Source organism: Haliaeetus leucocephalus, unplaced genomic scaffold, assembly GCF_000737465.1.
Source record: "Haliaeetus leucocephalus isolate CR32 unplaced genomic scaffold, Haliaeetus_leucocephalus-4.0 Scaffold173, whole genome shotgun sequence".
NCBI lineage: Eukaryota > Metazoa > Chordata > Aves > Accipitriformes > Accipitridae > Haliaeetus > Haliaeetus leucocephalus.
The window spans coordinates 599,855-623,989 of NW_010972609.1; the positions used below are offsets into that span (position 1 = coordinate 599,855).

The 24,135-nt window shown below is 36.4% G+C and overlaps 1 protein-coding gene across 6 annotated transcripts in view; it reads left to right on the top strand.

The window, feature by feature from the left end:
- Window positions 1–22,294, top strand: part of LOC104829437 (golgin subfamily B member 1-like) — a 48,488-nt gene extending 26,194 nt beyond the window's left edge. For 5 of the 6 annotated variants that reach the window (XM_010563672.1, XM_010563673.1, XM_010563674.1 and 2 more), the window contains 9 exons: window positions 242–11,140; window positions 11,426–11,577; window positions 13,118–13,277; window positions 15,820–15,972; window positions 17,107–17,274; window positions 18,194–18,291; window positions 18,646–18,780; window positions 19,696–19,810; window positions 20,622–22,294. In XM_010563672.1, the coding sequence (XP_010561974.1) occupies window positions 242–11,140; window positions 11,426–11,577; window positions 13,118–13,277; window positions 15,820–15,972; window positions 17,107–17,274; window positions 18,194–18,291; window positions 18,646–18,780; window positions 19,696–19,810; window positions 20,622–20,780 (12,039 nt within the window). In that variant the 3' untranslated portion in view covers window positions 20,781–22,294. The remainder of the gene's footprint in view (window positions 1–241; window positions 11,141–11,425; window positions 11,578–13,117; window positions 13,278–15,819; window positions 15,973–17,106; window positions 17,275–18,193; window positions 18,292–18,645; window positions 18,781–19,695; window positions 19,811–20,621) is intronic. The other variant, XM_010563675.1, reaches the window with a different exon arrangement.
- Window positions 22,295–24,135: the final 1,841 nt, after the last annotated feature.

Below are 24,135 nucleotides of genomic sequence, written 5' to 3' on the forward strand. Positions count from 1 at the left end.
TTATGTTCTTTTGACATGGCCCATTTAAATGTCAGCAAAATAACAGCATTAGCTGCTTAGAATTTCATACACTAATCTTTCTGTATGCTAAAACAATCTAAAGAGTAACATGGTTATCTTGTGACTATACAGTTGGGTACAGATTGATTACCTATGGAGTTCTACCTATGGAGTGTAACTTCCATTCTCCTTCTAACGTATGTTTGAAGTGTTCTTGTAACATTATTTTCTTGATGTTTAGACTTTGAAACAAGATGGCGTGGTAGAGTCGATGCAGCTGGATCTGGACCAGACAAATGAAGAGCTTGACAAATTGAATACCAGCCATTTAGAGGAAAGATCTCAACTTATTCAAGATCTCCAGAAACGTGAAAGAGAAATTGATAATCTTAAAGAAGCACTAGCAGAAAAAGACAGGGAGATGTCTGTCTTGTCTTTGAATATGACAGAATATTCTGAACAGGTTATCATCCTGAAGCGTCAAGTGCAATGCAAAGAGGAAGAAATACGAGGGATGGAAGAGGCTTTATCAAAGGCTGAAAGGGAAACTCATTTACTGAAAGAAGTACAAACAGCTGATGTAAGAGATGCAAGCGTGAAGCTATCTGTCCTTTCTGAGCAGAGTAATACAATGAGACTAGAGCTAGAAAGAGTTAGAGTTGAGAATGAAGCTAAAACCAAAGAAAACGAAGAATTAATAAGACAAAGCAGTGAGAACAGCATTACAATTAAGCATCTCCATTCTGAAATCAAGGCCAACAATGTCGCATACCATAACAAACTTGCGGAGTGCGAGTCACAAATTACTTTGCTGAAAGAACAAATAAGTAAATCATCTGAAAAGCTACAAGAAACCAAGGATAAACAAAGAAAAGAAACGGAATATTTGAAATCTCAGCTTGAGGAAAACAATACTCTAAAGGAAAAATGGAACAATTTGCTTAAAGAGAAAGAGAGTAAAGCACAGACACTTGAAAATGAGTTAAAATCAATTAAAGATTCATACAACAAACTGGTTTTTGAAAATGCTAAAAAAGATGAAGAGTTGGCTGAGTTATCTAGGAAGCTTATAGAACATACTGAACATCAGGAAACAATTAAAAAAGAATTACAAGAGAAGCAAGAGTTCATTATTTCATTAGAGCAGAAGCTTGGGGTTTTGGAGCAGCAAAATGAAGAGACTAAACTTAAATTAACTGGAGATCTGAAAGCCAAAGAGACATGTTGCAAAGAACTTAATAACCAATTAAATGAAATACATAAACAAATTAAGAAAATGGAAATAGAGACACAGGAGAAAGCTTCAGCTAATAAGCAATTGCATGCAGATCTTGAAGGCAAAGAAGCAAAATTGGCAGAGCAAATAAAAGCAAATGAATATCTGAAAAAAAGTATAGATATGGTGGAAAAAGAGAAGGAACAGCTAATCAGTGAAAATGAGAATTTGTCCAAACTCCTGGATGTAAAAGAGTGTGAACTGTTAAAGAAAATCCAGGCTGTGGCAGAAATAGAGAATAAGTTATCTGCTAGCACTGCTGAGTACGAAAAAACTCTTTCATTACTAAATTGTGATAAAAACACTCTGGCAAAAGAGATTGAACAACTTTCAATACTTGCCAAGCAAAAAGAAAATTCAGTTGCAGAACAGCTGCAGGAGAAAACAAAGGAATGTAATGTGCTAGCTGATCAGTTGTTTGAAAGCAAGGAACAGACACAACAGTTGCATGAACAAATGCAATCACTTCTCATTCAGCTGAAGGATACTAGAGACAAAGAAATAAAGAAAGAAGAAATGTTAAATAATAAGTTATCTGAATGCAGTAGCCTAATCCAAGAGCTCAGCCATAGTAAGGAAAAGAATTTATTACTGCAGGAACAAATTCAAAGCATAACTGTGGATTTTGAAACTGTGAACAGGTCTCTAGAAGAGAAAATCCTTCAAAATTATTCATTACGTAAGGAAATGGAAGAGAGTAAGCTTTGTGTTGTAGAGTTGCAGGATGAAATAAAAAACCTTAAAGATGAAAAAACAGAGTTATCTCAGTTGGTAGAGGAAAGAGACCTGACTGTAAAAAGTCAGGGTTCAGAACTTGAGAAGTTTCATAGGCAAATTTCTGAAAAAATGGAAGAAAGCACAGTGTTAAGTAATCAGCTACAGGTATTAAGCAAAGAATTGGATATGCTTAGGCATGAAAAGGAGGACTTTTCAAGCTTATTGAGCGAGAAGTCATGTGAATGTGAATTTCTTCACTCACAGCTGGTACAGCAGCAGTCTGAAATTACTTCAGCAAGGCAACAAGCACATACAGCAGCTCTAGAAAATGAAAAATTGAAAGTAGACATTGAAACAGTTAATGTTATGGTAATGAAAAAGTCAGATGAAGTAGCTGCTTTAACTTCACACTTGTCCCAACAAAGTCATAATATTTTAGCTCTGAAGGACCAAATTGATGGCCTGTTGATTGAAAAAGAAAACTTAAAAACTGTCTTTGAAGAAAAAGAAACTCTCCTTTCTGAAAAGGAGGCTTTGATTCAGCAAATGAAAGATAGTAAAACAGCAGGAGAAGGACAATATATGCAAATCATTTCAGATCTGCAAAACCAAATACAAGCCCTAGGTTTTGAAACCAGCCAGCTTAGACACACAATGCAGGAAAAAGAAAATGAATTTAAGAGGCAAGCCCAAGAATTAAAGTTACTAAAAGATAAATCTGAAGAGTCTGATGTACTTAGGGTTCAACTGTCTGAGAATATGGAGGTTATTTCTGACCTTCAATATCAGCTTAGAAACATGACAGAAAAATCTTCCCAGTTGAATGATTCAATTATACAGAAGGACGAATCTTTAAAACAAAAGTTAGATGAATACATCAGTTTAAAAGCACAGCTTTCTGAGGTACAGGAATCTTCTGTTTTGCAGGAGAAACAGTTAGACCATTTAGTCTCTGAAGCAGAACAATTAAAAGTACTTGTTTCAGAAAAAGACTTAACCATCAACAATATTTCATTATTCAGTGAGAATTTAAAGACACAACTTCAAGAGAAAGAGAATGAATGTGAGGTCTTAAAGAAACAGGTGGTAGAGCTGGAGGAAGTGAAAGTGAATTTACAAAAAGAATTACAACATCAGAAGAATGTAATAATTGAGATGGACCAGTCCTTATCAGAAAAGGAATCATCTCTTATGGAAAATGAAAGTATCCTCAAAACTCTGAAGGAGAAAGCAAGGAAAGATGAAGAGAAGACAAATTTAATTTCTCAGCTCCAAAGTCATGTACATGAACTAACACAAGAACTACAAAAATCTAAAGAACTAGTCCATGAGAAAGAAAATGCCTTTTTATCTCTTCAGGAGAAAATTGAAGCACAGTATGAAATAAGAACTGAGTTGAATGCAGCTCTTGGAAAAAAAGAGGAAGTTATTGCTGGACTGCTTAATTCTTTAAAGGAGAAAGATACCAGTATACAGTTGGCAGATAGCAAGGTTAACGTTCTTTCTAGTGAGATTGAGGTTCTCAGAGAAAAATTAGAGAAAAGTGGTACAGCTGTGAAAAACCTTACTAATGAATTTCAAGAAAAGAATGAGAAGCTTGATATTAATCAGAAGAAAATTGATTCTTTGACTGTTGAACTTGACTCCCTCAAAAACGAACACCAAAAAGCACTGGACCAAATAAGTACATGGGAAGAAGAACTACAGCAAAAAGAATTGGCTGTGGAGTCTCTGCGTGTGAAGTGCACTGAACAGGCAGATAACATAGCATGTTTGAAGTTAGAGTTGAACAATGTAAATTCCAAATCTTCTCAAGACTGCCATGACAATGCACTTTTAATAAGTAGTCTGCAGTGTCAGGTAGAGTCTTTAGAGAAAGAAAAAAATCTGTTACAAGAAGAGGCTGATAAACTGATGGCTGAAAACACACAACTTACTGCATCTCAAAATCAGTTGCAAAAGAAATTGGAAGAGCTCCAAGAAATCAATGAAAAACTAGAAACCAGTGAGAATTATTCAAGAATGCAGATAGATGCTGTCAAGCTGCAGATGAAGACTGAAAAAGACAAGTTACAGATGCAGGTTAGTGTGAAGGGTGAAGAACTTTCTAAATTAGAACTTAAATTTGAAACTCTAGAACAAAGTCTACTTGAGTCAGAAAACAAATGGGTGACAGAACTTGATAGGGCAACTTTACAAAATAATAATCTTATTGAGCAATTGAGCAGTTTAGAAAGTGAAATGAAATCAAAGGATACCAAAATCCAGTCTTTGCAGCAGGAGCTGGATCTTATGAAAGAGGAATTAACACAGAGCTTATCTCTGTTACTTAGTAGTAGGCTTTTATGTAAAGAAAAGGCGGCACAGACTTCAGATTCTGAACTGCAGCTAACTGATAGTAAAATTCAGTTGGAAAAATTCTCCACTCTGGTAGCCACTATTTTGAGCAAAGAAGCAGAAGGAGAACAATTGCAACTGGTGCTTTTAGAAAAACAGAAAGAAATAGAGATCATGAAAGATGAATTAAAAAGTATGCAGTCACTTGAGAAGCAGAAGGAGCTGCTGCATAATGATATTGAAAAGATGAAGGGCAAATACAAATCTGAAATTGAATGTCTGACAGAAGAAATGGTCACAGTCAAGGAAACATTATGTAAACAACAGTCTCTCTTGCAAAAAAGGGAAGAGTCTTTTGCAGAAATAAATAAGCAGGTTGAATTTCTTCAAGACAAGTTAAATAAATCAGAAGAAATGGTAAGAAACGGTCAAGAAAAACTGCACGTTGAAGGTGAAAAAGTAGCAAGTCTCCTTGAAGAAATGGGAAAAAAAGATCAACTCATTGGAAACTTAACTTCCCAATTAAATCAGCAGAAGGATTTAATTTCTGGCCTAAGCCAGCAACTGAAAGAAAAGGACTGTTCTGTTACCCAGGTCATGGAATCATTGTCTAATGAAATGCTGAATTTTTCTGAAGAGAGAAATACATTAAATACCAAACTGCAAGACCTTGAAGCTGTTCATAAGAGTTCTGTAGCAGAACTAAACCAAGTATTGCAGGAACTTGAGGATTGTAAGAAAGAACTGGAACACAGTCAGGTTACCTTAAGGAGTAGAGAAGCTGTGTTTGAAGATTTAATGAATGAAAAAGAGGAGATGCAGTTTAATCTTGAGAAAATGGGCAAGGAAAAAGACAATCTGAAAAAGAAACTTCAAGCAGCATTGATAATAAGAAGAGATCTAATGCAAAAAGTTGGAAAACTAGAAAAGAGTGGACAGGAAGAAATAGAAAAAGAGCAAAAAAAAGCAGAGGAGTTGTTGAATAAAGTTAATGAGTTAACAGACAAGCTGAAACTAATTGAAGTACAAAATAAAGACTTTGAGTCTCATATTGGAACTTTGAAGCAACAACTTCTAGAAAAAGATGCCAAAATAAACGACTTGACTGAAATTTTGTCTGCAAAAGCCTCTTACTTAGAGGAACTTCAGGACAATATTGCAGAACGAAATGATGTCATTGCTGAAAAACAAAACATATGTGAGCAGAACCTAAAATCTTTAGAGGAAAAGGACTGCATGCTTGCTCATATGCAGTCTATGCTCGATGAAAATGCAAACGCATATGAAGAGGAACGTTCTCAGCTGCTCTTAGCTCTTGAAAAGTTGAAGTCTGAAGTTAAGAAGAAGGAAGAATTGTTGAAAAATTCTAGCTCAGAAGAGCCTTATTTAAGTGCTGGGGACAGGAAGAAGTGTCTGGACCCCAATGATGACATTAATGTCATCAATCAATTTAAAAAAGAAAAAGAAGCCTTGGAGAGGGAGCTTTTGGTGATGAAAGAAGATATAAAAAATTTTCAGAAAGAAAGGGAAGAGCACACTAAACTTGCAGCAGATTTTGATGAACAAAAAACCCGCCTTGAGAATCTCAAACAAGAACATAAAGCACTCTGGGAAGTTCTTCAAACAAAATGTAAAGAACTTGACTTTAATCAGTTAGAAGAGTGCCCTCTAGGGAAAGAGCTGGCTTCACCTAAGGCAGTGCCAGGAGAAGAAGCCCCTGACCTAAGGAATTTGGAATCAGACAAACCAAGAAGCAAGGTTCAGGTTGCATCCTTAAAAGAGTCAGAAAACATTATCACTGCACTGGCAAGTAAAGACACTGAGTTAAAAGAACTAAGAAGTAATTATGCAAAACTTCAGGAGGAAAGAGAAATGTTAAAGCAAGAGTTGAGAAAAATATCAGTTAAATTTGGTGATGAAAGAGAAGAAACAGTCAACCTAAACTCTTTGAGACAGCAGGAGCAGTACCAAGAGCAATATAAGGGCAGCTTGTTGGAGGACATAAAGCAGCTCCAGAAAAAGCTGAAAGCATATGAGGCTGAAGCTATAGAGGTTAAGACAGCACTTGAACATGTGAATAATGAGAAAGAAGCACTTATTAAAAAAAGTGAAGAGGATTACAAGATGAACCAGGAGAAACTGCAGAGATTGAGAATTGAAGCTAAGAAGGAGGTTGCAGAAAAGAATGAGGAAATAGAAGCATTGCGTTGTTCACTTACGGATTTCAAAGATAAACTTGATCTGGAAAAGGAATTACTAAACAAAGCCATAAAGGAGGGCAAAGATGAAGCCCACCATTACAAAACAGCATTTGAAGAAATGAAGAGTGAAAAGAAGAAACTTGTCAGTTGTTTAGAAAAGTCCGATTTGGAACTAATTAATATGAAAAAGGAGGTAAAACATTTCAGTGAAGAAAACAAAAAACTGCTGACAGAGCTATGTATGCTACGTGGGAAGGCTGAGATGAGTAGACCTGTGGGGTCATGCAAAGAGCTTAAGGAAAAAAATGATACTGAAAAAGAATTGGGAGAGTTTTGTTCGGAAAGTAATTTCCTTCAAGAAAAGTTGCAAGATAAAGGCACCTGTTTGCAACTATCAGAGGCTGATTACTCTGGGAAAACTAAACTGAGAGAAGCAACAGAATGTCAAATCCCGAAAGAAATGCAAACGATTGAAGAGCCGCTGGCGAAAACTGCAAATGTAAATGATTCTAAACTACAAGAGCAAAGAACTATATCAGAAGGGAAGTCCGGAGAGCGCCTTCAAAGAAAATTACAGGCGGCTTTAATATCACGTAAAGAAGCCCTGAGAGAAAATAAATGTCTAAAAGACCAGATTGATAAGCTGATGTTGGAAAGAGAAGAGCTGGTGAACAAGACAGGGATGCTTGAACGCTTGTTAGAGCTTGGTAGAGAAAAACAAAGTTCAAGTACTGTTTCTCCATTGTCTGAAGAGGAGAGCCTTGTTTCTGAAAATGCTAGACTGTTGACTGAAAATGAAAACCTCACGGCGGCATGTGAAAGTCTTAAATCCACCATGGAGACTATAGTTCAGGAAAAAGAGGCCTTTTCTTTCCAACTAAATACCTTAAAAGATTCTCAGACAGTTGAATTAACAGGATGGAAGGCTAAACATAGTGAATTAAAGCAGGAGTATGAATCACTTCTTCAGGCGTATGAGAATATCAGTAGTAAAATAGCAGATATGAGGCAAGTTATTGATCTTACTAGAAAAGAGAAGCAAGAGGCTATTCAAAGACTCAGGGAAGGAGAATCTGAGAAGGAGGCTCTTGAGAAGCATTTACAAAAACTCATTGATGAAAATGAGGTTATTAAGAATCAACTGAAACAACTCAGTGAATCCAAGAAAATGGAAGTTGACGAATTACAAAGTAAAGCAGAAAGGCAGATACGTGAGCAAGAGGCAATGATGCAAGAACACCAGGATCGTCTTCATGAACTGACTGAACAGAATCATCAGCTAATGGAGGAGAATGAGCAGCTGAAACAAACTTCTGAAAATTTAAAGCAGGCTTTAGAGAAAATTCAGAATGAAAATGGTACCCTTCATAACAACATCACTGTAACTAAAGCAGCTTTGGGTGAGCTCCAAGTTCAAATGGAAGTGTACCAAAATGATATGCAATCTAAAATCAATGATGCATTACATGAGAATGAATCACTGTTAAAGGACATTAATGTGTTAAAGGATAAGCTCTCTGAAAAAGAACAAGATGTGCTTGTCCTAGAACAAGAAAGAAATTTAATTTCAGAAAAAGCGAAAGAAACTGAAAAATCTTTGGACCATAAAAATCATTGTCTAACAAAGCTGGGCATGGAATGTAAAAGTCTTACACAAGAAATTGTTAGTCTAAATGAAAAAGTTAAGATTTTAGAGGATGATAAATGTCTGTTACAGGAAGAATTAGAAAATGCACAAGAAAGTTCTTACAAAGTAAAGAATGAGAGAGAATTTCTTGAGACAGAATTGCTTAATCATGTTAAAAAAGTTGACCATCTTACTGATAGAATGAAAGCAGCACAGGTACAGAATAACTTGCTGTTGCAGCAACTGGAAGAATTAAAGGCAGAAAAATGTAACGTGATTAGAGAAAAAGAAGAACAGCAGTTACATCTCGTGAAAATGTTTGAGGAGAAGGTGAAAAGTGCTCAGAGGGATAATAATGGAAGTAAAAACAAAACGAAAGAACTGCAAGAACTCTTAAAGGAGAAACAGCAGGAGATCAACCATTTGCAAAAGGATTCTATAAAGTTCCAGGAGCTGATCCTGGATTTGGAAAGATCTGTGAAACTGTCACAGACAAAAAGTGAAAAATTCGAAAAGGACTTAAGTAATACATTAGAAAAGCTTGCAAAGTCAGATGAAGAAATATATCATCTCAAGGGAGAGCTTTCTTCACAGATGAACCTGTTGGATCAGTCAAAGAATGAAGTGGACAGGCTTACAGATGAGAATCTAAATTGGAGAAAAGAACTTCAGAAGAAAGAAGATGAACTACAAATTCAAAAGAGAGAATATGAGAGAGAATTGGAATTTAATCTTCAACAATTAAAATTGGTTCACAAAAGAGAATTTTTTAAGCTCCAGGAAAGACACGGTGCCCTTGAGAGAGAAAAAGATAGGGCAATTAGTGAGATTCATGGTTTGCAAGAGGAAGTTAGCATTAAGGACTCTCAAAACAAGAAACTTCAAGCAGATTTGAATGCAGCTTTGGCACGATTAGCTGCTTTTACAAAGTGTATGTCCTCTCTTCAGGATGACAGGGACAGGGTAATCACTGAAATGAAAACCTGGGAAATGCAGTTCAAAGAGGCCATCCAAAATAAAGAGAAACAGATAGAAGACAGTAATAGAAGAATAGTGTCTTTACAAGATGAATTGAAAGACAAAATTACTCAGATTCAAGAAATGAATATCAAATATTCTGTGGTAGACGAAACAAAGGACGAACTGTATTTGAGGCAAAAGTCTGTTGATATACAACGCTATGAAGAGCTCTGCAGAATAAAGGAAGAAAATGTGGCTTTTTTTAACAGGCAGCAAGAATTGGAGAGTGTTCTTCAGTCCAAAGAAGAAGCTTTGCAAGCACTCCTTAAAGAAAATAATTCTCTTAATCATCTCATAGAGAATAGTAAAAGTGCAGGAAGAGAGCTAAAAGCTCTGGAAAGTAATTTTACAAGACAGGAACAAGAATTGCAACAGCTTCTAGCTGAGAAGGAAAAAATTAATGCTGAATTGCAAAAGCAGATTACCATTTCTGAGCAAATGAAGATCATGCTAAATAATAAAGACAAAGAAATTTCCTTACTCATTTCGTCAAAAGGTGATGAAATTTCTGACTATCTGATTCAGGTACAGACTCAACATAGAAAACAAATCAAGGAGTATGAACTTCAGTTAAGGTCTTTGCAGGTGGAGAGACAACAATCTGAGGAGGCCTGTCAAAGGATGGAAAATGAATTGAGAAATCTCCAGATGAAAGCAGACAAAGCAGGTCAAGATAAGGCTACAATTGCCAGTGAAATAGATGCCTTTAAAAAATCAATGTCATCTCTTCAGAATGATCGGGATGACCTTTTTTCTAAATACAAAGAGCTGGAACATCTTCACCAAGATGTCTTAAATCAGCGGGACAGTCTTATAGTTGGTAATGCAAGTGAGAATAATGCTTTGAAACAAGAATTAAGGATACTTCTCAATCAGATAGATGATCTTCATTCTGAAAATGCAATGCTGAGTGCGCAGCTGATAAAGTATAGGGAAGATCTTAACCAAGTTTTGTCTCTGAAAGACCATCAGCTGAAAGACTTACTTAAGCAGAAATTGGATTGTATTAAAAGCCTTGAACAAGAAAAATACGATCTTCAAAAACAAATAAAAGAAATGCAACTTTCCAATGAACTGCGAAAGGATACTGCTGTATCTTTGGAACATGAAAATAAAAAATTAATCTCTAAAGTAAATGATTTAGAATCTTTAATTGCATCATTAAACAAAGAGAAACTTGTTTCTGAATCTGGAGAGAAACTGCTAACTAGTGATAGTGTTCAGAAAAAAGAATGTGTATCAAATGGACAGTATGGAGAAAATCTTCAGAAGAAGATTCAAGAACTCCAGAAATCAAGAGGCAGAAATAATAAGGGTGCCGATGAGGAATACAGTAAGACTCTTTTGACACTTGAACACGGAGATGAACCTGATGCTTTTGCAGAGAAGATGATATTAGAAGTTCAGTCTCAAAATAGTGAGCTGCGGTCCCAAAACGAGGCCTTTGGGAAAGCAATGACTGCTCTACAAAATGATAGAGATAGGATAATAGAGGACTTAAAGGTACTTCAGAGCAAATACACATCTGAACTCAAGACTGAAAAAAAGAAAGGAGATGAACTTGAAGCTGAATTGGATGGCTTTAAATTACATCTTATCAGTATGCTCAAAGAACATTCTCTTCTGAATCAGGCTATTCTTGATGCTGCAGATAAGGTTACACTTGATCAGATTGCTGATGAAATTGAAAATCTCTGTAGGACGTTAGTCAGTCGAGGGATGGAGGTTAGCAGGCTCTCATCTGAGTGTGGGAATTACGTTCACCAGATTGAAGCGTTTTCCAAGGCTATGGCCAGTCTTCAGGATGACCGAGACAAATTGCTGCAGGAGCTCAGCAGTCAGAAGGTAACTTCTGAAACAAAACAGGGCACAGCTTCATTTCCAATTGGTTGCAACAGCATCAATGAGATAAATTCTTTTAAAAGTAATTTGGATATGCCTCAGAATGCTAGGGAAAGATTGGTAAGTTTTAATTAGCTACATCACTTGGTAATTCTTTTCTTTATGCAGAGAATGCTTAGAGACATTATGGATTCTGAAGTTTAACTTTGTAAATTATGTGAGTGCTAAGAAAACATTGTGTGACTAGAGGAGGTGTGCTTACAATTTTGGGAGTTTAGGTAATTATGCCGTTAAACAGGAGCAAATGGGGAAAAAACATCATTCTGTAGTTGGAAGTCTAGTGCTAATAAAACTTCAACCATATAGTTTTCATTCCAGTTCACTAATCACGTTTATTAAACGTAGGCTAAAGAAGGAGCCAGCCTTGCAGCTGTTGAAATATCAAAACTGAAGACCAAGGTTGATGATTTGGAGAAGGCATTGCATCAGACAAAAGCCTTCCAAGCAGAAACTGAGAGAGAGATTGCATCATACCAGAATGAGCTTGCTGGATTAAGGTATAAATGTTAAAATGAAATAGTACATGTGGCTCTTGTTTAGAATTCTTCAGTGCTTCACAACCTGACATAAAACTGCCACAAAGCCAAAATTATGGATAGTTTAGCAGGAAGTAGGATAAGAATATTTCTGTAATGTGCGAAATCAACTTCCGCAGCGTTGCCTTTGTTTGCGGTTATCCTTGTACCTTTATGTAATGGTCTCTTGGTTTACGTGAAGTTTCAGACAGTCTAAATTGAATGTTTTGTGTTCTGTTGGTGACTTGGATATATGGAACTACAGTTTAAGAATCTTATTTCAGTGCTTGGTGTCATGCTCTCTTCTTAGAGTAACGATTGAAATGGCTGATTTCCCCCTCCGGTCTCTTTTTTTAAAAGATGTCTGAGGTGTTTCATATTTGCCCCAACTACATATTGAAAATTAAATTAATTTCACATTTGAGTATGATTTTTGTAGATTCAAGAGTCCACTTCAGCACTGTTCACATCTTGCATTATCTGTGACGAATGAATAATGTGACATCTTGGGCGTAGTTGTGTGAATGCCTCCTAAGGTCTGCTTCAAAGAAGGCTGTAGGCATTTTTAAGTGGCACTCAGTGGAGGCAGATTAAGATTTGGTCATCTTAGACTGCTGTTCTTATTCAAGCGTTTCAACTTGTGCAGATGATTGAAGTGTGAAAGCGTGCTATGATCAGTTCAGTGAAGATAATTTTCTTTGAATTTGAGGCGAGTAGGCAGTATCCTAGCGCCTTACTGCATTTTATTGTCTGTAGTGCAATTTCTAGATCTCTACTTACTGTCTGTGTAAGATAATATCTGTTTTATACTAGAAGCTTTTGGGGGACGGGGTGTAGATCAAAAGGCCAGCCCCACATTTATCTTTGCAAATGTGAGAAAGTTAGCATGAAATATTCAAACCTCATTCTAACGTGTAGACTTAACCAGTGAACAGCGTGAATAGTCTTTTTCCATTTTTTTCCCCAAACTTTAAAAACAGAAATTGAATTCAAAAGGGTTTAAATTACTTTTATGCCCTTTGTGCTATTGCCTGTGTGAGACAGCAGTTTCTGGAGATGTGGCATATTTGTTTATTTCAGTCTTCTATGTCTAGGGTATTCCTTTTCAAACTTGTGTACTTGCAGTAGGGTAGACTGGCTGTCATGAGCAGTGCTCTACACAACTGTGACCTAGAGTTGCTTTGCTGTGCAACCTTATTCTTTAGGTAGCTGAAGTATTTATTGCATTAACAGATGTTAGTATCTTTACAGCCAGTGAACTTCTCTCATCTCCAAGCCAACAAAGCAAATGTGATGTTATCACTTTCCAAGCTTTATTTTCTGATTATTTTTTTTAGCAGATGTCTTTAAACTGAAGTATGTATTGAGAATGTTCATATAGTGCTCCATATTTGCATATAACTGTTCAAAACTTACCATTATTTATTTCAGAAATAGCAGTAAGTACAGTTTTATCCTTTTCATTGACTTGTATGTAGTATGTCATCATTTAACGTCTAGTCTAATAATGTTTTATGTTCAGAATGGAAAAAACCCTCCTCCTCTCAGAGTCCCAGGCACTGCGAAATCAATGTCAAGTCACAGTTGCTGAGAAAGACCGACAAATTGCAGAACTACAGAAGCTGCAACAAGACATGATTGTTAAGAAATCAGTCTCCGCTGGCAGCAATTACCCAGTCAAGGTAAAGAAATGAAATGTAGCAGGAGGCACAAATCTACTTCCATTGGTTTATTGTATTAAATTTGCAGCCTGCTTCCGAAAAGAGAGCTATACAGCATATGGTAGTGAATCACAGAAGGCTGAGTGCATTACCTGTATGTCAGGTTGCCTGGGGTCAAATCAGCAAGTTACAACTATTCCAGGCAAATGAGTTGCAATGGTTAAAACCACTTTTTAATGGAGTCTGCTATGCTGATCAACTTCTTTTAAACAAAGAAAAATCATGAGTCTATGATATGTTGATAAAATAACAGAGGAAACTCGCTGATGTGGTGTATTTTAATGGTTAAAAACATAGAAAGCACCTTCATAAAAAATGAAATGGCTGTGAAGCAAAAGATGAAGGTTATGAACCAATAAAGGCTACTGATTCTTAGTCAAAAAGGAGTAACAATTTGCTGTGGTTACATTGTAAGTTATTTGCTTGTTGCTGAGTTGCTAATGTTAGTAGATTACTTAAGTAATCTTATAAATTACTGGTTTAGGTTAGTTAAATCCAGGATATAATACAAAGAAGTTAAAAAAAAAAAAGGTTCAAATGTTCAACAGCAGAATGGGTGCTGATAAATAGAGACACATATTGGAAAGGGAAAAAAGAACTAGTGCAATTTACAGGTTTCTCAGTTAATTCTTTCAAATCAAGAAGAGGATAGGGAACTTTCAGGCAACTCAAGGAGGAATTCTTCTCTTGTAGTAGCGGAGATAAAAACATTATGTCTGTATCTGGGAATATGATTCCGGCTTCCTGTGACAATTTTGTATCTATCACGAGTCTTTTACTGTTCACACTGTTGTAACACCAGTGTCGTTACTTGTTCCTATAGCACACTTGTTCAAAAGAGAATAGGATGCTGTACTATTACCTGTGCGATGCCAACAATGTATTTATTGTCACAGAGTCCTTGCATGCCGATTGACTTAATACTTGCCGGACAGCCTGTACTACAGCTGTGTTCTACCTATTTCTTTTTCTTTCAGTAGGTAATACCAAGTTGGATCTGTCTTCCGCAGTTCAGTGATTATTACACTAAGTATAGAAGCATCATAATTTTTTGAGACATGAACCTTCTTTTAAAATCCAGGTTTAGAGTTGGCTAGCTGATGCAAATGTTATTGGAGGAACAGATAGACAAGGTGACTTGCATATATCTTTAGAAAACCAGTCTAAGTAAGTTATTTGGATGTTGAAGAAATGGTAGGAAAAGTGGCACAGAAAACATAATTCTTCCATGTAAATAATTTGTAATACAGTTCACCTCAGCTTCACTGAACTATTGCATCGATACAAAAAGAAGTTTCAAAGGAGGGAGGTGGGAAGCATGATGTAGAAAAACTTCTAAGAAGAAAATTCAGTAAAGATTGGGATTGTTTATATTGAGAAGGAAATAAATGAGAGTAAAAAAACCCCAACCGAATAGTACTGTGGGATGTAAGTGAAATGAGAATCTACACTCTCACTTCTTACAGACCCAGAATAGGGACATTTGGTTACAAATACAAAAACAGTAAAAGGATGTGCTCTTTCAGGTAATGTGAACATTTTCTTAGATATTATAGCTGCAACCCATTATCAGGGACACAGTTTTTAAGAGGATCAAAAAAGAACTTGGTAGTTTACATTGACAACAGTTTTCAAATTTGTATACTTGTTGCTGACAAATTTTAAAGGTCTAATGAAGTTCATTCTTCAGAGCATAAATCAATCTCTAATTACTGTAGTTTAGAATAGGACCTAATTGGGGGGAGAAGGGAGAGATGTGTTCTTGCCCTTCCCCTGAAGCAGCTGGAGTTGGCTTCTGCCAGGAACAAAACACTAGATTTAGAAAGGCAACAGCTGAGACCTAGTCTGGCAATTGCTGTCTGCTTTTGTAGACTATCATTAAAGGTTCAAGGAAAGTGTTATTTTAGAACAGTATTCTTATTTGCCTTTTCTGTGCCAAAGGAAGTAAACCGTATTCCTTTTAATTCATTAAAAACAATGTTTTTAGTTGGTCAAGTTTGTGTCTCGTATGCTGTTCATTTTCTGTGATTTAAAATCACAAATAAAAGCTATTGAACAGTAATGTCTGTTGGGTTATGGAATATTTTATGTGGTAGAAGTCTTTATTTCATGATTGTATAGGAAAATAGATTCCATAAAGCATTAGAGATGGCACACTTCCCTCCATTATTGGAGATTAACATCAAAATGTTTATCTGCCAGAGATGAAGAAGGCCAAAGCTGTGAATCGGTGATTAAAAATTAAGTTGAATTGCCTTTTCATTGTAATATTTTATTGTTTTTTTTAATTTAAGTATTTAGGTTGAAAACAGTAAGTAGAAGATTTTATATATATATATATATATATATAGGCTCTTGCAAATGTGATATTAACTTGTGAGAAGGAAATGATCTTGTGAAAAGGAAGTTACTGTGTAGTCCATATGTATATTTAGTGTTGGAGTTGTGTATTATTTAGAGAAATCCTATACCACTTACCCTGAATATGCTAATACTTTTTAAGGTTTTAGAAACTGCCTCCCTCGCTGGAAGTGCAGACACGCCAGAGGAAATCAAACATGTCTTAGCTGAGAAGAATCAGCTTCAAAATGAACTGCAGCGCTGTCTTCAGGAGATGCACCAGAAGGATCTGCATTTTCAGCAAATTAATTCAAAGGTAACTTAGAACGACAGCTGTAATCCTAAATAGCTCATGTGAATCTGAGCTGGTATCAACACAGAAATATTGCTAAATTGGTGATGTCTTGTATAATTGAAAGTTAGAGTGCTTTAAAACTTAAGATTCTTCAAAACAGCCCTGTTGACTCAGACTAGAAATTACAAATTACATGTCAGTATTATCTTTCTGTCAGGCTTTCCTGACTTGTTATTTGACTGAGAGGGTTTTATTTGAATCTACATTCTGAAGAGATTGATGGGGCACTGCTGAACTTCTACACAAAGTAAAATATTTTTCATTATGGACAGAAACAGATGTCTGTCTTAGCTGAAACAAGATTTTAGCTATCTCATACCAAATTTTAAATACCTCGAAAGTGTTGCCTTTACAATTTCTTGATGAACCCTTTTGTGGCTGTTAAGATGGTAAGTGTGTGTGTGTCTGCATGCACCTGTGTGTTTGTGTTCAGTTTCGTTCACAAAAGTTTGTAAATGTTCCTGGAAATTCCCTTAACCTCTCTTAGTGTGGCCTGATGTTCAAAGCAAATTAGGTTTATGTTACCTTTCCTCTGTCATTGTGTCTGTTTTCACTCCTTCACCCAAATATGTTATAAACATTAAACAGTTTTAACCAAACTTTGAAACAGGTGTAGAAATCTCAAGTTCCTACAAGTGAAGATGAGTGTTTGGGTAATGGGTGGAGACCCCAATTACAGTCTGTTTTTTTAAAAGATGAAAACTTGACTACTGAGTATTCCTGGACTGCCTGGTGAACATGTTTGTACTGTCAGGCTTATTTGGCTATATGCATTGTCCTGAAGTAGCAACTACATTTACTGTCTTTTGCCAGGTGGTGATATCATAGGAAACGCAGGGAGGAAGGCAATGGGGTTTAAAACCCTGAGTTTCTGGTTTGGGCATATCGATGACAGGGGAAATCAATCCTCAGGTTTCATTATTTCCACTGCTCATAAAACAACTAGTTAAATCTTACCAAACTGTGACCTTGCCAAAAAGTTGCAATTTTGAAACTAGTACTTAGTTGTTTTCAACAGCAGGTCTCAAATCTGTAGTAATTTCGTGGAGGAGATAATTCCTAATTTTTATTTATTTAAATGTTAATTTCTTTCAGGTTGTGCAGTCAGCAGAAGAGAATGCTGTCTTGTCTGCCCAGTTGAAGACTCTTTCGCAGACTCTAAGGGATAACCAGCTTCGTTATACTGACTTGCAAAATCGTTATTTAAGACTGGAGAGGGAATGTCAGACAATGCAAGTGACATCTTTCCAAGGCACTGTTCAGGTAAACAAATACATGGAAATGTTTTTAGGTTGGTTTTTTTTTTTTCTTCTGTGCTTAGGGTTTTCTGGTTTTCATGCTGAAATGATTCAGCACTTTCGCTAGCCCACGATGTGCTGAAGATAACTGTCTTTATTGTTGTAAAGCTGTTTTTATTTGACTTTTTATTTAAGGAAGCTGTTTATATATGCTTTTTTTGTTTTGAATTATCATCCTTTTTGAATTGATCTACAGCTGGCAGAGATAATTGGATGATTGCTAATCACTGGATCAACAAAGTTTAGTGATAATTTCACATCAGTCGTGAATCATTTTGCAAGATGTTTGAGTAATATTTTTCAGAAGTGAGATCTATATCACCAGTTCAGCATTTCAGTACCCTTTGCCAACCCCTCATCTCATACGTAAGCTTATTCCTTTGTGATCTCTTAATTTTTAAAACGTTTTCCTGTGCTGCCTTGGTTATTCAGTAACAATCAGTTAATATAATACCCTAAAATATTGCAGGGATACATATATAAAAAACCTGTCATTCTTCCATAAACAGAAATAAATAAGGGGAACCATAAACTAAAGAGTAAATGAATAGCTGCATTACTTATGAAACTACAGTCAGTGCTATATTACTATGTGGATGTGTAGATGCATTTCTTTCACTTCAGACATCGTTCAGAGGTTGCTGTGTTGTGCAGTGTACATGGATCCTTCAAGTTCTGCAGCACGCACAGGCAGTCTTCTTCATCAACTTTCTGTTAGAAAACAGGTTTGGAAAATTGCAGCTCCGGAAATTAAAAGATTAAATGGCACAAAGCGTGGTTTGTTCCACTGCTTTGTGGTTCTTACGGCTTCTTTAATTGAAATAAAGATTTTTAGCAACTAGAAAAATCGTGACTGGCTTTTCTTCCCCTTTAATGTTTTCTAGGATGAAACTAGAGCAGAAGTTCCCCCTGGAGCGCCACAGGAAAGATCTGCGATTATTGTTGAAATAGACAATGTGGAGCTAAATGAACTCAGAAAAAGGTCAGGACTGAGAGCATGTATTAGCAATATTGTTTTCCTGACAGCTGTGTTGTAAGTGTGAAAGTAATGCTTTTCTATCCTTAGAGGCATTTTAGGGAAAAAGGGAAAGAAGTGGAATTACAGTGGATTAAATGAATCATAGTCATATTCTTGAATTGTTATTTTCTGGTGATATTTGTGGTTTGTTTTTGTAAGGATATATACTTAGTGGTGACTTTATTTCAATATCTAATCGAAAGCATCTCATTATAATTAAGTCTTTATCACAAAAAAGAACATTCCATAATAAAAAAGAAAAAGGAAGTAATTCTTTAAGTACATAAAATACTGATTTCAGATTTCATTTTGTCATAGGCTTGCAGAGACTGAGCAACAATACGATTCAGTGCAGCAGGCGCTCTCACAGCTGACAGAAACACTGTCAGAAGAGAAGAGGAGGAGAGAAGCTGCAGAAGAGGCTCTTGGACTCTCTGAGGAGCGAATTAACAGGTAAAATACTCCTGTATGTAAAACATGGGGGATTTTTTCTTTTGAAAGAAAAGTGTCTGTAAAACATATTTCTTTTTCTTTTCTTATATATACTTTTGGAGTATGTGACAGTTAGATTGCTGCATTAAACCGTTGTGTGGGTATGAAATAAGTTGCGTGTTCACAGAGCCAAAGCCATCTTTTGCTTCTGCTTGCCCTTGGACAAATGCATGGTGAGGTTTTCATTTACACTATGCCTGGAGTAAATGCAAAGTGGACTACGGAACAGGAAAAAGGAGTGTCAGGTTTTTTTGCTTGCCTTTTATGTTTAGTGAGATTAGTGATAGGTTTTCCTATGGGTGTTAGATTTCTGAGCAAATAATAGAACAAACAAGTAATAGAACCTGTTTGTGAGTCCATAGTACCTGAAACAATGGAAATGCACGTGTAACTGCATGAAAAAGCTAGGTTTAACTCTATGGATCAAGAAAATGTTATGAGCTTTGTCGTCGTCCCGTCCCCCCACCCCCCGCCCTTATTTAATTTCTTGGGTGTTGGACTCGGTAGTCAGTGGTATTTCTTTTTTTCCAAGTTAGAAGAAAATCCCACATATAACAGGTTTAGCACAGCCACTGTTTAAATTTAAAATGCCATTATCCATCTGCCTAACATGAAGTGTCCATCACTACCATCATCTGAAAATGACTATTCAATTAGCTAGCCATGATGGGGGTTATTCTGAATAAATGAAACACCTTGAGAGTAGATTGTAAATGGGGACTGAAAAAGACCTGGCAGCATAAACTAAGTCTTATTGCTTTTTGTGGGGACCTTTCCCCAGTAATGTTAGTATACAAAATAATGCTTATATGAATTCAGTACTTCAAAAGAGCAGATAATGCAGTACTCCATTATGTCCCTTTAATTTTTCTCCAGATTTGAAGTAAGCAGTTACAGGTCTGTACCTAGCGAATACACTGTTCAGATGGAAACTGAAGAGGAAAGGGAAGCCTTAATCATCAATCCTAGTGAACATGTTATTGTGCGAAAGGTCAGTAAATGAAAGCTTCTAAAACCCCTGAATCATAAGCTACTTAAAAGTGGTGTGCATATTGTATGCTGCTAGCTGGAGACTAGATTGAAGACGGCACAGCTCATTATCTCCTCCACGCTACCCCTTTCTTTTTTCTGTCTTCTCTCTGCTATACTTTTCTTTCAAGTGCTATTCATTCTTGGAGTGCAGATCTCCCTTCTGAGTGACTGGAGGTCACTGATTTTGGGTTGTCCTCTTTATAGGTAAACACTGGCATGAGCTACTTGTCTAATCCACCTTGTCTCTGAGAAGCTGTGAAGTACTCTATTATTGTGTTAGGTATCATGGGGATGGGTGGGCCACAGAGTCATCCGTTCAAAGTAGCAAACTACTGCTGAAACTACATTGTACTGAAAAAATGTCCTTAATTTCGTTCTGTTTGGGTTGTGGATGGTGAGTAAAATACAGGCAGCTGCGTAAACCATGCCATAGAACACATTACATATGTCCAAATTAAAATGTGAGTAATCATATTTATATTACACGTGGCCATTAAATAAAATGTATATGCATATAATTGTGCATTTTCATTTCTAGTATGTATACATAATTACATAATACACAAATACCTTGTATCCATTCCTCTCCCCTTTTATTAATGACGTTTTCTTTGGCCTTTAAATCATTTATGCTTACAGCCTGTGCTGTGGCATCCGTTGCTGCATCAGAGGCAAAAGGTTTATAGTGCCTCAGAAATCTAAGTTGCAGTACAGCTTCTTCTGACTTGTATTCAGGACTACTTATTTGATGTTTTTTGTTTCCTAACCAGATGAAAGGAGGAGCCCTTTCCTTCCGAAGATGGCTTCGAGGGCGAAGTCTTTACTGTTCTAAGCTGCTGACCTCCAGAGCAAAATCCCGCTATTTATTCCTCACATACCTAGTTACACTACATCTTGTTGTTTTACTGTGCCTCACTGGTGTTCTCTGAATACACTGCATTTTCTGGGTAAATTATTTCCCTGTAGGTAATGGTGTGCCAATTCAAGAGAATAGATTTTTCACATGCTGCTGTTAAGCTATGCACTGGACACAGTTGTATATATTCTTGTTACACTACACAAATCTTGAGCTTCTTAAAAGAAATTTGTGTATATCACAGTTGCTCCAAAGTTGACTTGAATTGCTCTTGAACAGTGGAATATTATATTTGCTAAAGAGAAAATATTCCCCTCTGCCCTATAAAGAAACTGCTGCATACAAGTTATTTAATATTGTTTGTGAGTACATAATGATTGATTACTACTGAATGGGTTGTAAATGCTATCTTTTCTATATAAATTTTATTTTAAGAGTTAAACTATAAATTTTAAAGGAATATTCAGCTATTACTGTTTATTGGCTTCTTGATTATAACAAGAAGTTTTACAGAGTGCAATAAAGGAAGAACTACTGGATTTTTGATTTTTTTTTTTTTTTGTTTGCTTCGGTTTTTTTCGATGAAAGTAAAAGAATTAAGAAGGTTGTTCTTTGGCCATACAGTTTGTAATGGCTACCACAAGGTGCAGAGTTATGTAGGTGGTAATTAGGTAAGCTGATGATTAAAGATTCAGTAAAGATTCAGAACTAAGATGACATGAAGAAATGTCTTCAACCTGTTATACTCCTTTACTGTTGTTTAAAGGTGCAATTGTTGTAACTTTTCTCGTGGTGGTTTTTTTTTGTTTGTTTGTTTGTTTTTAAATTCACTTGCACTTCTTGTCGTGGTGGATTTAGTTACTGCCTGTCTTTGGCGCAAAATGTTACTGCTCAACACATGAAATTCAAGCTTATAAAGACACAACCTTACGTATTTTACGTGTTCAGGCTTCAAGGTACAAATGAATAAAGGGTATGTTTTCAACTAAGAGGCTGTAAGAAGCAGGATTTGCATTCAGTTTCTGTAGACACATAATAGTGTTATGCGTTGCATATTAATACATTCATGCTTTGTTACAATGTTCTCTGAAACTGCACAACTATTTCTCTGATTCAAAAAAATAGCTTATTTGTGAAGACTGGCCACTGGAAGCTGGAAGGTTGTTTTTACACCCTGCATTGTTGTTTGTTGGTGTTTGTTCTCTCTGCGTTTCCACTCACATCTGTATAAAATGGAGATACAATCAAAAGAAGCCGAGTCTAAAGGAGTAGACATAAAGTCACAAAAAAGAAGTAGCTGTTTGATTTCCTGTTTGCTAGACTAAAATCCTAAAAATCCTGTGGCAAAAGGAAAACCTAATGTGTGTGGAGATGGGAGGATTCCATCAGTTTTACTGATGGGCAGATACAAGGTTGATTTTAAAGAGATGTTAGTGAATTATCTGCTTAAAGTCCAAGGATTCTTGCATGCGAGGTCTACTGTGCAGTTGCGTGATAGGTAAGAAAGAAGGGATTGGTTGGCATTTACGTTTGCAGAGTTAACATTTACCAAATTGTATCCGATGTTCTGCATCACTTGTTTTTGTCACGTGGGATAGGAAGTACTGCCAGCCGTAGTTACCGCTGTAGGGAAATCCTGTAAACTTTCTTCTTTTGATGGTTCTTTCATCTTTCTTGGTCTAGTAAAGGTCTGAATTTCTATATAAATCCAATATATTCCAATATAACTGGTGTCTTTTTTTGTAAAATGGTAATGGCTCATCTCTTTTGAATGGCTGATTGCTGACTCAGTCCCTGTTTTTGGCCATAGTGTCACCCAAGTACCAAGATAAGTCAGCTATTTTCAGTCTTTGTGCACACAAACAAATGCCAGGTACAGTTGAAACATGAGTACTGTACGGGGTAAGGCTTCTCCCTTTCTAGCTTGAAGATGGCTGTGAACAGAATGATAATGAGCTATTCTTAGCTAATTGTGTTATAATGAAGCAGAATGCTTTCCAACTACGACAGTGGACCTGCAGATCCTTCCAGACTTGCTCATCTAGTGTGAGGGATTTTTGTCTTGAGGGGAGAAAACAACCCTCTGTCATGAGGCACAGCAAGTTAGCGAGTGGGAAAGGATCCAGAGATGTTAGAAATTCTGCCCTAATTTATCCAGGCCTTTGTGCTGTCACTGTGATAGGCACAAACTGAAAAAAAAAGTTTCCAAAAATGGCTTGACACGTGTGGATATTCTGTGAACTCTGTTCCAGAAGCCGATATAAATGTAATGGAAGGTGAGATCATGTCATTTACGAAGAGGCTTTTACAAATCATCACCATTTCCTAGGTAAGTATTGCCCTGAGAGTTTTTTCTGGTTGCAGTTCATGATTTTAATGCTTCGCTTCACTTGGTCTTGGGGGATTTACACACTTCTTCCTGGATTTGGATGGTGTTTGCCTCAGGCTTTGAAGGAATTCCAAAGGGTCTCCTGGTGTAAGGTAATTCAGGTTTGACTGCGTGGTTGCTGGGAGATGTGCAGACGTTCCTCATCGCTGGAAGGATCAGTAGTGTGCAGTGAATCCTTGGTCTGTCTGAAACCTGGAAGAACTCTTCAGTAGTGTTTGCTGTCTGGACATCAGGCTTTATGCAGAAACCAAAAGGAAGTTCGCTGTTAATTATATTTAATTTTGCACTGGGAATTGGAAAAATAAAAATTAAAAGCAAATTTAGGAAACGTACTTAGGAACTTCACCTGGTGAAAAGATTTCCAAATAGCTGCTTTGTGAAAATTATTATTAAACCTATAAATTCAGCAGCTGTAAAGCAATAACATGACTCGATCGATGAAAATTTGAAGTAGGGCTCTTTGTTAGTTCATTCACTTCGTAATTAAGTAATGACAAGTAAAGCAAGGTAATTTTTTTTTTTTTTAAATGGGAAATGAACAAATTCAGCCATTAATTTTATTAGTAAGTGTCAGTGGCTTCTGTGGAATCTAACCAATAGTGAGTAAAAGTGTAAACAATTGCTGCCAGCACTTCAGAGTGTAACTTGCACAGATCAGCTGGGGTTTTCCTATGAATTTTGTTTCTCTGAATATGGCTGTGCTGACCTTAGTTTTACATGTAAAGCTATATATGGAATGCTGTGTGTATGCATGAATGGGAATATTATTTCTTACCATGGAGGATTAAACATCTTGGTCCAATCCAGCCTTCTTCAGAGCCAAGGAGCGATGCTGAGCTTGCAGAGCTTTATAGCATTTCTCTACTTTAAATTTCTCTACTCCTAAATTCTAGTATCTCATCTGATGTCATTTCTGATGTATTTAAGAATTGCGTTTCCTTCTGGTTTACACTGATAGAGTCAAGAGTCAGGGTGCAGTTCTGTAATGTTGGATACTGCTGGTAAATGGTTGATTTATGGCATTCTAAAAGCCTTTTCC